The sequence below is a fragment of the Theropithecus gelada genome, chromosome 5, assembly GCF_003255815.1.
Source record: "Theropithecus gelada isolate Dixy chromosome 5, Tgel_1.0, whole genome shotgun sequence".
NCBI classification, from domain to species: domain Eukaryota; kingdom Metazoa; phylum Chordata; class Mammalia; order Primates; family Cercopithecidae; genus Theropithecus; species Theropithecus gelada.
In genome coordinates this window covers 43,203,700-43,217,419 of record NC_037672.1, presented here as the reverse complement: position 1 = coordinate 43,217,419, position 13,720 = coordinate 43,203,700, and the positions used below count along the sequence as shown (strand labels likewise).

At 34.8% G+C, this 13,720-nt stretch overlaps 1 protein-coding gene across 1 annotated transcript in view; it reads left to right on the top strand.

Moving 5' to 3' along the window:
• KCTD8 (potassium channel tetramerization domain containing 8) overlaps nt 1–7,049 on the top strand; it is a 288,163-nt gene extending 281,114 nt beyond the window's left edge. The window contains exon 2 of the mRNA XM_025386059.1: nt 5,702–7,049. Within this exon, the coding sequence (XP_025241844.1) occupies nt 5,702–6,162 (461 nt within the window). The 3' untranslated portion in view covers nt 6,163–7,049. The remainder of the gene's footprint in view (nt 1–5,701) is intronic.
• The last annotated feature ends 6,671 nt before the right edge of the window (nt 7,050–13,720 follow it).

The following is a 13,720-nucleotide window of genomic DNA, read 5'->3' as shown; positions in this document are numbered from 1 at the left end:
TTACAGCTTGGAAAATCTCCTCCTATTCATTATATCATTTAGATATACAGACTTTTATAACATAAAAGAAGTTAGGGGACAACCCCAAAATATTAACCAAAAAGAACCAATTATTAGAGAGGTTACATGACCAACACAAAGTACTTGCTTGGTTGGAGTGGCCGAACCAGGCTAAACGCAGATCTTCCAAAGTTATTCCCCTAGTGATGAAAAAATGGCAGCATAATAAATGCATCTAACTCTGTGTGTGTGTGTGTGTGTGTGTGTGTGTGTATGTATGTATGTATGTATGTATACTGACTGTTCTTCAAAAATAATGTTGAAGAGGCATGACATAGGTAGCTGGTTTGCAGATCTCCTAGTTAAGATTACTTACCATTTTCAAATGCTCAATGGATGGAGCATTCCTGGATGGATATCCTAGTTTGTTTAATAGCAAATAACCAAATGAAAAGTTGATTAATTGTTCCAATATTTGAAAGTTTCTAGGTGTACCTATTTATCTAACTCTTTAAAATAATTAACTCTTTTTTTACAGATAAATCTTAGGTTAATATGAGATTTGCTTATTCACTAATCTGTTGCTTACACTTCAATAAATGGTGATGAGTTCTTTATATGATGGAAGAAATCTTAGATGATGATACCACCAAAACACAATTATATTTTCATTTTTAAACCAAGTCTATTGGGTGCCCTAACTCACAGGGCAAAATGCTTTTGGGAAGATCTTTCAGGTATATATTTGATTCTATTACTAGTTGAAGAGACACAGAGACATTTCTAATAATCATGTTCTTCCCATATATTCACTAGTTTGTGATATTTAAATTATCATTCATGTGGTGCTGAAAGCATGTCAAGCAGCTTTGGGCCAATGAATAAAATAATATAAAATTAAAGTTTTAAATTATCCCTGGAAGCCTGCAATTAACAGGCATCCACAAGAAAACTAGGCAACTAGAGTAATCATTATTTACCTAAATTAATTAATTTTTCTCAATTTCATGTCATAAAAAGCAGCTAAATCAGTTTAAGTTATTGTATCTTAGTCCCAATTTAAATCTACTAAGTTATCAATAATAATTTAAAGTATGCTTAAATGGATAGCAATTAAAACTGATAGCATAAAGCCAAAAAAGACTATTAGTGATCCCTAATGATTTATGCAAAGAACCGTCATATTATTCTATTATTTCAAAGCTGTACACAAAATAAAGCTAAGCATTCTCTTTTAAGTCATTATATAAACCTCTGAATCTATTTGGTCTGATTGAGAGTCCACCTTGCCTAAAGATAGCATATTAAATAGGATTAGCAAAACATGAAAGAACATGAAAAAAATATATATATATATACTATGTGTGTATATATATAATATGTTAATATATATTTGTTAATTCTAATTAATGTGTATAACTATTTTAAGTTCTTTTTATTTTTAAAGCTCTTAAAATCACAGTAAATTCAGGTTCCCCTTTTCTTCATAGTTCTTGAAGTCTACAGAAAGAGATATTCTAAAATATCCCAAGCATTTCAAACACTGAATAATTATAAAATACTATTCTCTGATAGACTTTATTTCCGACCATGCCCTGACCCATGTTATTTGTCATTGGAAAGACAAGAGGGAAGAAAAGAGAGGGATATAGATGACGTTTTCAAAGGTGGCAAAGAAAATTGAAAAACAATTGAAAAGTAAAAATTGAAAAAAAAAGCTAGTGTAGGAAATTCAGTTAGACCCATTTGGTATGGAGTGCATCTTAGTTCATCTTCCCAGAAAATTATAGGGATCCTTGGCCACACATGTAAAATCTTGTCTCTGCATCTTTTTGTCCTCACCCACTTGGAGCTGAAGAAAGCCTGTGAACTTCATTAGGCAGAGAGCTCATCTTATCCATATTTGCGTCTCCTCCAGAACCTAGCCCTGTGTCTGGCGTATAGTGAATACAGAGCTCTCAGCTGAACTCATTGATCCCTTCTTCAAAGAGGGCTTCCTTAATCTTCTATCTTGCAAGACCAATTAGTTTTCATCACACAAATGTTGCATTCTATTGTCATTAAGCATTTTTTTCTTCCTCTCAGTGAATAGAAACAAATAGAATAAGGCATTTACTTTGGTAGTATCTAGTACTTTCTTTCTGAACTGTCTTTCACTTTGATGTGATTGCTTTTCTGCCTGGGTAACTCTATCTAATGCTCTGTTACCCTGCCGATAAACAGGAAATTATTTTTTCATCACTTATTTATCCTTAATGTAAGTTGGTTTGCTTAGATATTTGCAGTTTAATCCTTTAGTCATTATTGGGAATGAAAATCATAGATTCCTTTGATAGGGGCTTTTGTTTAAAGTATAGCAAAATATTGACAGAAAGGGTAAAAAAACCTACAATTATTTATAGACTATGTTGTATTAGGGTGTTGAATTTCATATTTGCTTGGGTTCACATTCAGCCATAAAGGTAACTAAAGAGATGCTGCATCTCCTCCACCACTCCCAGCTTCATATAAACATATACATTACCAGTCCTTCACACTGAACTAGAAACCTCTAGGGATGTATATGACATATGTACATTCAAAAAATTCCACTGATATACTTTGATATGCTGTCATTGTTGAGAATCCTTATACTAGATCCTTTTACATGATATCTTATTTAATCTTAAAATGCTCCTATGGGCAAAGTAGTTTTACTCATATTATAGATGAGCAAATTAATGCTTAGAGGAACTAAGTATCTTGTTCAAAGCCACAAGGCCACAAGGCTAGTATTTTCTGCAGAGCCAGAATTTGAATCCAAGTCAGTAAGACTCCAAACCTATTTATTTTCAAATTTTATTACCACATACATCTGGTGCCACTAAAAACTGATCCTTCAAGTAACATCCCTCTAGTCAATGGAGAAGATGGCTGGTGGCCAGAGTGGGTCTGATAGAGTGGATCTATCAGAAACCCAGGAAGAGAGAGAAGGCGCACTCAGCTGGAACATTTAAGAACATTTAATATAGGACAGTTTACAGTATAGGAAGTACCCTAAGATTAGTTATGGTACCTAAATGGTTAACACCTGTATTAGTCCATTTTCATGCTGCTGATAAAGACATACCTGAGACTGGGAAGAAAAACAGATTTAATTGACTTAAAGTTCCATATGGCTGAGAAGACCTCACAATTATGGCGGAAGGCAAGGAGGGGCAAGTCATGTCTTACATGGATGGCAGCAGGCAAAAGAGAGCGCTTGTGCAGGGGAACTCCTTTTTAAAACCATCAGGTGTCATGAGATTTATTTACTATTGTGAGAACAGCACAAGAAAGACCTGACCCCATGATTCAGTTACCTCCCACTAGGTCCCTCCTATGACAAGTGGGAATTGTGGGAGTTACAATTCAAGGTGATATTTGGGTGGGGATACAGCCAAACCACATCAACAACTGTAGGCCTAAAACTATGAGCCTCAAGAGGGGTGGTAGAAAAGGGAAGGAGAATAAAAGGGAGAGGGAGACAGAGAGAGCTTCCTGATAGGGCTGTAGCCTCTAGTCCAGGGATATAACCAGATCACCACATTCCTGGGGGTGGGGTGGGGTTAGGGTGTTATCTTGCTAGTCTTTGTTGTTGACTGAATCCAACTGAAAGCCACAAGGCTAGGGAGCTTAAGAACATAGTCTATACGCATCAGCCACTATGGACAGAGGAGAATAGCGAATGGATCTGGGTAAGTCCAACACAGAGTGTTAGCAGTGCATTTTCTCCACCTCACACCAAAGTCTCAGCTGACTCTCCCTGACAGAGAGAGGGTTAAAACAAATAAAACCCAACAAATTTTTAAATCTTTGGTTGCAAATACTTCTGAAATGTAATAGTGTAATTCCTTACTAGGCAATTATAAGCATTCACATCTGTCCTGGTTTTATGATATTGCAGACAAAGGAAGTTCAAAATATTGCTAAAGACTTTCCCTGAGATAGATAGATAGATGATTGATAGATAGATGATAGATAGGTAGGTAGGTAGGTAGATAGATAGATAGATAGATAGATAGATAGATAGATAGATAGATCGATAGATAGACAGATAGAGATAGAGACATATAGACATATATACTGTATGTTTCTTTGTTGTTTTTGTTTTTCAGGAGAGGGAGTCAGGTTAGTGAAGCTATAATTTACATACATAAAAGCTCAACCATTTTAAGTATACAATTCTATCAATTTTCACAGTGTATACAATCATATAATCCACACCATAATGAAGAGATAGAATATTTCCATAATTCCAAAAAGTTGTAAAACTTTTAAAAATCTTTAACTCAATATTTGGCATTGACTTGTGTTTCTTCTAATTTTTAAATAGAAAAAAAATGGTGATAGAAACCAGCAGAATGTTGCACATAGGAGCTGCTTTTAAGAAGAGTTTTTGGGTCTCTTAATCCTTTTGAGTAATATCAACTACCCATGTTGGCTATTAACCCATTTCACATATATTAGACTGATCAGTGGTTCATAACCTTGGATGCACATTGAAATCTTAAATGGCCTGATGGCCAGGTAGCACCCTATTAAATCAGGAGGTCTGGGGTCGGTTCCAAGTTATAATAATCTGAAGCTTTGTAGGTGATTCCAGTGTGCATCCAAGGTTAGACCCTCTAAATTAGACCAGTTGTTCTCAAGGCTGGCTGCACAATAGAACTCCTGGGCAATTGTTTAAAAAGACTGATGCCTTCTTCCTGATTCTGATTTATACAACTTGTTCAAAAATTTGACTCTAAGAAAATAAAATAAGAGTTGAGTAATTTAGATCTCTGAATTGTTGGGCTCCACTTAATGAAGGTTTTAGAACAGCTCTGGGTGTGTGGTAGTGTTTAACAAATGTTAAATGGAGATCCTAATCCCACAGTGGAGTCAGAGAGAATAAAATATGCCTTTTCTTGGAAACACACTGTGTATCTGAAATAATTACCTTTGCAAACTATCACTTTCCGAAAATTGTCTTCCTAAGTAATTTACCTCAAATGGTAGGTCTTATATTTTAAGAGAATACCATATTTCAACTATATTTTCACACCATAATATTAGACCCCGATATATCTTATAGCACTTCCACAATTTTCCTCAAGGAAATAGACATGAAACAAGATGAAGAGACTAAGAATAAGATTTAAAGCAGCCTCCCCTTTGGAAGCATAAATGATGTGATTGTGACTCTGGGCCTGGAGAATACTGCAGCTTTGTAAAATATAGCAGTGGTACTTTCTTGCTTTTACAGTGGCAGAATATATATACAAAGGACACCTAGTGCAGTGGGTAGAACAAAAGTGAACTAAGTGTCTAACAAAACAGATGGAAGGCTAACAAAACATTATTCTTTTTTATATATTCCAGGAGCTGGTAATTAAAATAACAAAAATCTTCTTTTCACTATGAAGCTGTTGATGGTCTCTAAGACAGAAACTCTCATTAAACAAATTTCTCAAACTTTATTGTTTTGAATAATTAATCAGCATGCTGCATCTTCCCATGTACACTAAAGACCCTAGGTCTTATTCCACAAACCTAGACTAGTGCAACAAGCACCATTTTTATTAAAATAAATGTTCTTGGTTTAAAATAGAAAATATAGAGTTCATTTAATTTTACCTTCACACTTCTTATTCAACTGTTCTACTCTTTTTCTTTTTGTTTTTTTTTTCCTCCTTTTTAGGACCACCTCAGAAAATAGTATCACCTAAACAAGAACATGAAGATAGGAAACAGGACAAAGTCACTGATAAAGGAAGTGAAAGTGGGACTTCCTGTAATGAGCTCTCCACTTCCAGTTGTGACAGCCATTCAGAGGCAAGCACTCCCCAGGACAATCCGTCCAGTGCCCAGCAGGCAACAGCTCACCAACCGAATACCTTAACATTGGATCGACCCTCTAAAAAAGCACCTGTGCAATGGATGCCCCCACCAGACAAACGCAGAAACAGTGAACTCTTTCAGACACTCATCAGCAAGTCCCGGGAAACAAATCTGTCCAAAAAGAAAGTCTGTGAGAAGCTAAGTGTGGAAGAAGAAATGAAAAAGTGTATTCAGGATTTTAAAAAAATCCACATTCCAGATTATTTTCCAGAGCGCAAACGCCAATGGCAATCTGAACTCTTGCAGAAGTATGGGTTATAGTAATTATCACATTCCCACAGTATTTTGATGACATTCAATGTTTACTACAGTGTCACCACCTGACTGGTGTCCTAACAATGGTCAGTGTGATTCTTGCTGCTCTTCCTTGTTGTGAACAGTGGATGTGGAACAGTATTTTCTTTTATTCTTTTGTTGTTGTTGTTTTTAGAAATATAATTAAAAAGAAAAAAAAATAAATGTTAAATCAAAATGGAATATCTGATTCAAACCATTTTACAAGAATGAAAGTACAATGTGCATGATGAAGCTTAGAATCTTGATTTTTTGAACTCTGGTCAACTGGACATGTTTGTCACTTTGTAAGTTATCAAAAAAAAACCATCATATCATACCAACTAAAATGATATATGGATGAAGCAACATCAAGTAAAATTTTAGACGATGGTTATAGGACCCAAATCTAAAGCTGTCTAAATGTTAATGCAATAAAACAAGTATTATTTTTGCATGAGTACAATGTTACACATAAATCACAAGAAATAGGGAAGCTATGTTTGTTGCTTGGAAAGAAAAAATAAAAAAAAAAACAGCCAAAAAAAAAAAAATACTTTAGGCAAAGCCTATAAATGTAAGCTGTCTAGGAGACTGAATTTTCTTTGTTCTGGATCTGTGACTTTTTTGTGTATGTGTATGGTGTTTATGTATGTTAAGATGGTGTAAATATGCCTTATACTGTTATTTATGGCATCAACATTCATTTATTAATGCTAGTCATGGCTATTACTGTGAAATGAGTCTTTTACATCAGGCTGTGAAAATTGGTATAACGATACTTTGAAAGATCCTATTATCATGTTAATCAAAATAATATAGGGAAATGGTAAAGAGCTTTATGTATTTATTAAAAAAAGAAAAATGTATTAGAATTTCTTGATTTCTATTGACTTTTCTTTAAAAATATTCAACTGTCATCTTGTTTTCAATTTTCCTTTAAAACTCCAAGCTATAGAATGATTTGTTCAGAGTTAATGTTGACAACTTTAAAACATAATTCAAAATGGAGATATAGTCAGATCCAGATAGCATTGGTATGGATTAATAAATACTTAGCCCACAAGAGAAAAAGTCTTCTTGTAAAAATACACTAAAATGTTATTTTACCTATTAACCAGATTGAACACTTCTCCAAAAACAACTAGTAAATTATCTCTTACAGATCAAGGCACAAAAATGGCAATGGCAAACTAAAAGACCAGGCTTTTTGAAAAATGATTTCTTCCTGGTTGTACATGTGGAAAGAAGCTTTCTTATCATAAGCCACACAATTTTGCCTCACCATATCCACAGAAAGAAATGTATAATATCATGAAATTTCACTAAAGGAAAGGCTGAGAGAGGGTAAAAGTATCTTCAAGAATTAAAGGACTCGTTCTCCTCTGTGGTTAGTCAAAATGGAAGTTGAGCAGCATTTGTGGTAACATTTCTTTCAGCACAATAGAAGAAGATGAGCATTATCAGCTCAAAGTTTAAAAAATCTGCATTCATTTTTGGTTGTATTGTTAGATTTCTCACTGTACCATTATATAAAATATCACCTACTGTGGACTATTCAAAGAAACTAATATATATGATTTACCTTGAATTATCTATCATGTTTTAGGCAAACAGCTACTTTCAAGTTCTGCATTTTGTTTTGGGAAGGTTGGCAGTCCCAAAATGGCTTGATGTAGCTGCAACACACTGGTGAGAGGATAGAGCTTGGCAGTAGGGTTTCCACAGTTCAAATCCCACCTGCACTACTTACTATCTGTGATCTTAGGGATAATGGGGATCATAAAGGAGCATAATACCATAGAAAACATTTAAATGATGTAATTGAAGTAATGCATCACCATCACTACTGGAGCTGGAGAGAAAAAAGGAAGGTGTCTGTCTTACTGGAGTCTAGGAACTAGCTCTATCAAATGGGGAGTTTGTAATACTGGGGGGTAAGCTGTCTTATAAGAACTATAGCTTCTAAGGAGTCACAATCACTTTCAAAGATGCTTCATGAAGCACAGAAGAGACCATTACTCTAGTTTTCCATTTCCCCACATTCTGATTTTACATCAGCACTTTCCCTCTTCCCAATATAAGTAGGAGCCAGTTGTCTAAGCAGCCTAGAAAATGTAATTTGTACAAGGGTTCCCCTTGTGACACAAAGTCCAGCTGCAAAAGGCAAGGAATCAAGGAATAAATCTGAAAACCTTGCACCTTGCTCTGTTTTTTTTCCCAATAAAATAGCTCAAATCGAATTGCAATGGAAATAATTTGGTAACTGGGAACTCTGTCATCTCTTCATATCTCTACACTGTAAAATAAGTGAGGCCAGTGATAATTGTCTATTCTAACAGTACTTGCTAAATTAGAATAAAAGTTCTGAACCATGGGATAGAAGGGAGCCCACTTCAACAACCATCTTTTGAGTACTTATCATACATCAGGCATTTGTCTCAAAAGTCAACAGAAAATTCAAGAAACACAGATGACCAGCTGCTGCTTTTGGAAGGAAGCTTACAGTGGGTCTGATTCTCCCAAACCATCATGCTTTCCCCAGAAGCTAAAACCTAGCTGGCCTCTATTTGGGTTAAAAAGGGATCAAGGGAAGCAGCTAGAATGAGGACTCTTCCTTGAAGAAAAGGAGACAGCAAACTTTAATGGTGAGTTGGGCTAAAATTGGTATATAAAACTCCCTTTCCAAAAACCCAGTAGATAAAATCTGACAATCACCACAAATCAGAAGACTGGAATCAGGCACTGAAGTTGAATATTTATTCTTCCCCACGTGTTTTATCAAACTTGCGACCTGATGTGTTACCATTGCTAGTTTAAATGGAAACATTAGTACTAACTAAGATGAGAGAAAAAAAAATAGAAGTCAAGTGTGATATTTTTGGTTCTGAAAAAATGGATAGACTACCTTTTCCTATTCTTCCTAGTAAGTGTAATTAAATCCCTTTACATTATATTTAAAAAAAAAAAAAAGTAAGACTACAAAAGGCTGAAAGAAGAGGAAAGACTAGCTAGGAATAGTGGGTGGTAAGTTCCCTGAGGTTTCCTTTTGCCTCATACATCCCAGACTTGAGCCTCACACATCCCAGAAACACCAATAGGTGCAGACAAAACAAGCCCCAACAAAAGTCTGTTCTCTTTAGTCAAAAGACCATGAAAGGTGTAGCAAGACAGAAAACATTTAGATAAACTCTGTCAGGTTGGGGAGAAGTGGACAAAATTGCATTACTTTTTTTAAGGCTCCCTACTTTTCATACAATAAAATTCAAACACTGTATAGACCATAATATAGGCTCTCAATAAAGTGGCTCCATATCAGTTTGCTTTTATTGGGCAACAAACCATTCGAAAGCATAGTGGCTTAAAAAAAAATTATCTGCTTGCAGTTCTGTAAATTGGCCATTTGTCCTGAGATCAGTTGGGCACGGATCTCACCTGGGCTTACTTACCTGGATAATCCTGGTTATTTGGCAGGGGATGAATAATCTATAGCATCCTTATTGAATGTTTGTCCATTGACATGTTTCAATTACAGTGACTCAGTTGTCCATATAGCCCCTCCAATAGTCTAGCTCAGATTTATTCACATTGTGGCAGTGTGCGAAAGAGTGTTCAAGGCCCTGAAGGTGTAGCTCTGAACTTCTGCATCATATTCTCTGTATTCTATTTGAGATGGTCAAAGCAAGCCATTCCAAATTAAAGGGGGTGTGGAAATAGCTCTATTTCTTCATAGGAAGAGCAGCAAAGATTTTGTGACCATTTGCAACCTACCATAGTTCTGACCTATGCTTTCACATCTAGAAGCAAACTCTTTGCACACCAGTTACTATTGATTTATGATTACTCTACCTATACCCTAAAATCAATACCATCGCCAACTCCTCTAAAACCCAAACACATACAAACTTCTTCATCCACCTTTTGAAATCCTACCCATATTATGTGTTTTAATTCAAATGACACCTACTCTTCAAAGTTTTCTTTAGTTTATCAGAACAGAATTATTAATCATTTCATTCTCAAGATATCTCAGATCACTTTAAAAACATCCTTTCTGTACCTCTCATTTATGTCATAATATGCAAGGGTAATGGTATACACTTTTGTTTTTAATTAGTTTGAAAGATGTTTCATGTAGGTTAAAATCTTACTTTTCTTTGAATGGGAAAAATAATGAGTAGAGAGTTTCTGCGCACAGTGGGTAAAATAATTTTGGCAAATTAATAAACATCCTTTTCAATGCAAGAATATCATTAAGAGCCCTTGATACTCTTCCTGCCTCCCTAGGATTGCTAAAAGCCATTTTACAGTGTTTCCAGGCCAAATCTCACTCATTGATTTTACATTCCTAATCCCTAACAGAGAGATTACTCAAAGGGATATCTTAAAAATATTTCACAGTTTGTTCTAATTTGGATGAATGTGATTTTGGCATCTCCTGCTTGAGATGCAGTGATTAAGCTGAAAATTATTTCTTCTCTCCTACAGTGTTTCCCTTTGGTTTGGCATACAGTAAACGTAAGTTGTGACCTGGTATATTAGTGATTTGTAGTTTAGAGTGTTAAATAAATTTTACCAAGGCCTAGTTATATTTGTTTATGAAAGGATGCAATTTGAAAGAGTTTCCTATAAAATCCTTAAACATCAAACCTATTTTCAAATTACCCTCTCTCTCCATTCCACAACCCTAAAGACAATTACTTTGAAACATTACATACAGGGATTAAAAAGATCATAAAACTACGGAGTTGAAAGAATCTTGAAAATCATGTATATTTTCTATACAAATGAAACCAAAGTAATCTATGCCTATTTCTAGAATATGCCCATGGGCTAAGTACTTTATCAGATATATCAAAGATACAGCCATAATAAAGGCACCTAAGAGCTTATGGGCTTAATTTCAGCTGTAAGATGTGTACACAATAACTATGATACAGGGTAGACAGTAGGGGAGGGTTTTATAAAAGCACAACTATTGCTACATGGATTTAGAGGAAAAGCCAGCTTTATGGTAGAAATGGTATGTGACATGGGACTTGAAAGAAAGGTGATTTGGATTTGTAGGTATAAGGATGTTGAAAGGGGACTGTGCAAGGAAAGAGACAAGTCTTTAAGTTTAAATGTGTAAGATAACTAGTAGATAAAGCTATTTTAGAAAAAAAATTACAAAAATATTGTTGAATACATTTCGAAGTTTTAATGAATATGCCATTCTTACGTTGAAGAATATAGTAATGCTGACTGTTTTAATCATAATTTTCATATTCATGATCGTATTCTTATGAGTAAATTCTTTTTATACTCACCCAGTCTTTTTCTCCAGTCTTCAGTTGCAGCAGCAAGTTGCTAAGGTAGAGGCAAATTAAATTCTCTTTAAAATGCCTTTAAGAAGATGAAATGGAAACAGATCAATTAAAACTGACAAAAAGAAATAAGTCAATTAGAAGTTGGACTAAAAAGTAACATTTTTGAGGGGAGAAGTATTTTAACATTCACATTATTTTGAATTGCCAGTGCATAGTGATAATAAAAAGCAGATTAATTTTTAGTTAGTTTTATTGACATTTTAAAATTATCTACCCCTATTTCCTCAGCTCTCATCAACTGTGCTTAACACATAGTACAGTTCAGTGCAGAAAACAGACAGTTATAGTAGAGTTTAACAAGTGCTAAGCCAGAGACACATAAAAAGACTGTCTTGCCTGCAACTGCAAGTACATACCTTCATCATTTTCCACTTCAGCTACAGTAATAATGACTACATTGGTCTTTGCTTTCAATCTTTTCTCTTCCAGTCCATCCTTCGTACTGCTAGGGAAGTGATCTTCCTACAACAACAATTTTTCATTTTTATTATCCTCTTGTTTAAATCTCTTCATTTCACTGCCGATTGGGGAAAAAGACTTAAACTACTTTATATAACTAATAAAGTGCTCTATTCTCTGTCTCCTTTCTTTCTCCAGACTTATCACCATACATCCACATGTACACACACACATGTCCTTTTTTCAGCTATTTTTAACTACTTGCAATTTCCAAGTAGAATTTGCTGCTCCTTTCATTGTGCTCACCAATACGATATTTTTATGACAGAGACACAATTTTCTAACATGTGTGCATGTTTTCCTTTACCTCCCACTAACTAAAGGTGAGGATTTGCCAGCACAGTCCTTACATGTTTGGTGACATAAAATAGAGTTTGTGCATGCAATCCCTACCACACCCCATTCCTACCACATTTTCACCTTTCCTTTTTCTTCAAAGCAGAATAAGTTATAGAAATAGAATTTTACTATTTTGTGAACCCTAATGAAATAATGGATTTAAACACCAGCCACCCATGGCAGCAAAAATTACATGAAGGGATAATAGGAAACTTTATAATGGGTGGATCAGATTGACAGTATCTGATCCCACTGCCAAATCTTAACATCATGCATAGGAAGACAACCAGACACTAGTGCCTCCTTATATGAAAGAATAGGAAGCTCACAGTACCACCTATGATGTATTCTTACCCAAAACAGAGACGTATCTGATAGGTCCCTAGATCTAACTCCAGTTTGCTGGAAAAACAGGGGATAAAGAAACCTAAATAACAACAAAATGACACAGTCAGTAATTTCTAGGATGGAGATTCTACATGACAAGTTAATTCTTCAACAATAAAGTGGTAAGGGAAAAACAAAGAGTGAAGAGGATCTATAGTCAAAAGATATATCCTATAGATGCTATATTGGGAGATCATGTGGGTCCCAGTTCCCATCACACCAACTGTAATATCATCATCATCATCAAGGAATTTATTCATCTTAGGTAATTGTTTAATGGTAATAACAAATTATTATTTGTTAACAATGATATCGTGGATATGTTGAAAAAAGTGTCCATATTTTTTAGAGATACTCTCTGAAGTATTAATGGATTAAAATCTTAGATGTTCACCTTTAAAATAACACATGGGGTAGGAGCAATGTGTTCAACTAGATGAAGCCAGGTTGGCCATGTATATAATTACTGAAGCAAGTGACAGATACTCATGGTTTCTAATTTAGCATATGTTTGGAGAAGCTCATAATGAAAAATTAACCTTTTAAATAAAAAAAAGCATTCTCAGAAGGTTCAGAAAGTTAAGAGCATTTTTGAGGTTGGCGAACAAGAATTTATAGTGATACCAATTTATCTTAGTGCATAACTTTCTGAAGGAGTATAGGCTTCTGTGGTAGAGAGTAGATGTGGGGGTGCTAGTATAGATAAGGTGTATAAAAGTAATTAGCTATGTATTTGTTTTTTAACCATCAGAGAAATATAATGAAATATAGAGTGGCAAGAGAGATACAAGTAATGGTGAGGGTGTTAGTTAAATTATGGACCTTGTAAACTCAACTGGATTTTTTAAAATGAAGTGAATAAAGAAGGTAATAGACTGGGGATTGAGATATGGAATAGATACTAGCCTGGAAATCTTATGAATCAAAGCATGAACTCACAGAAAGTGATTGCATATGAAATCTAGAAGAAATGGTGATTGTGGTCAGTTAAA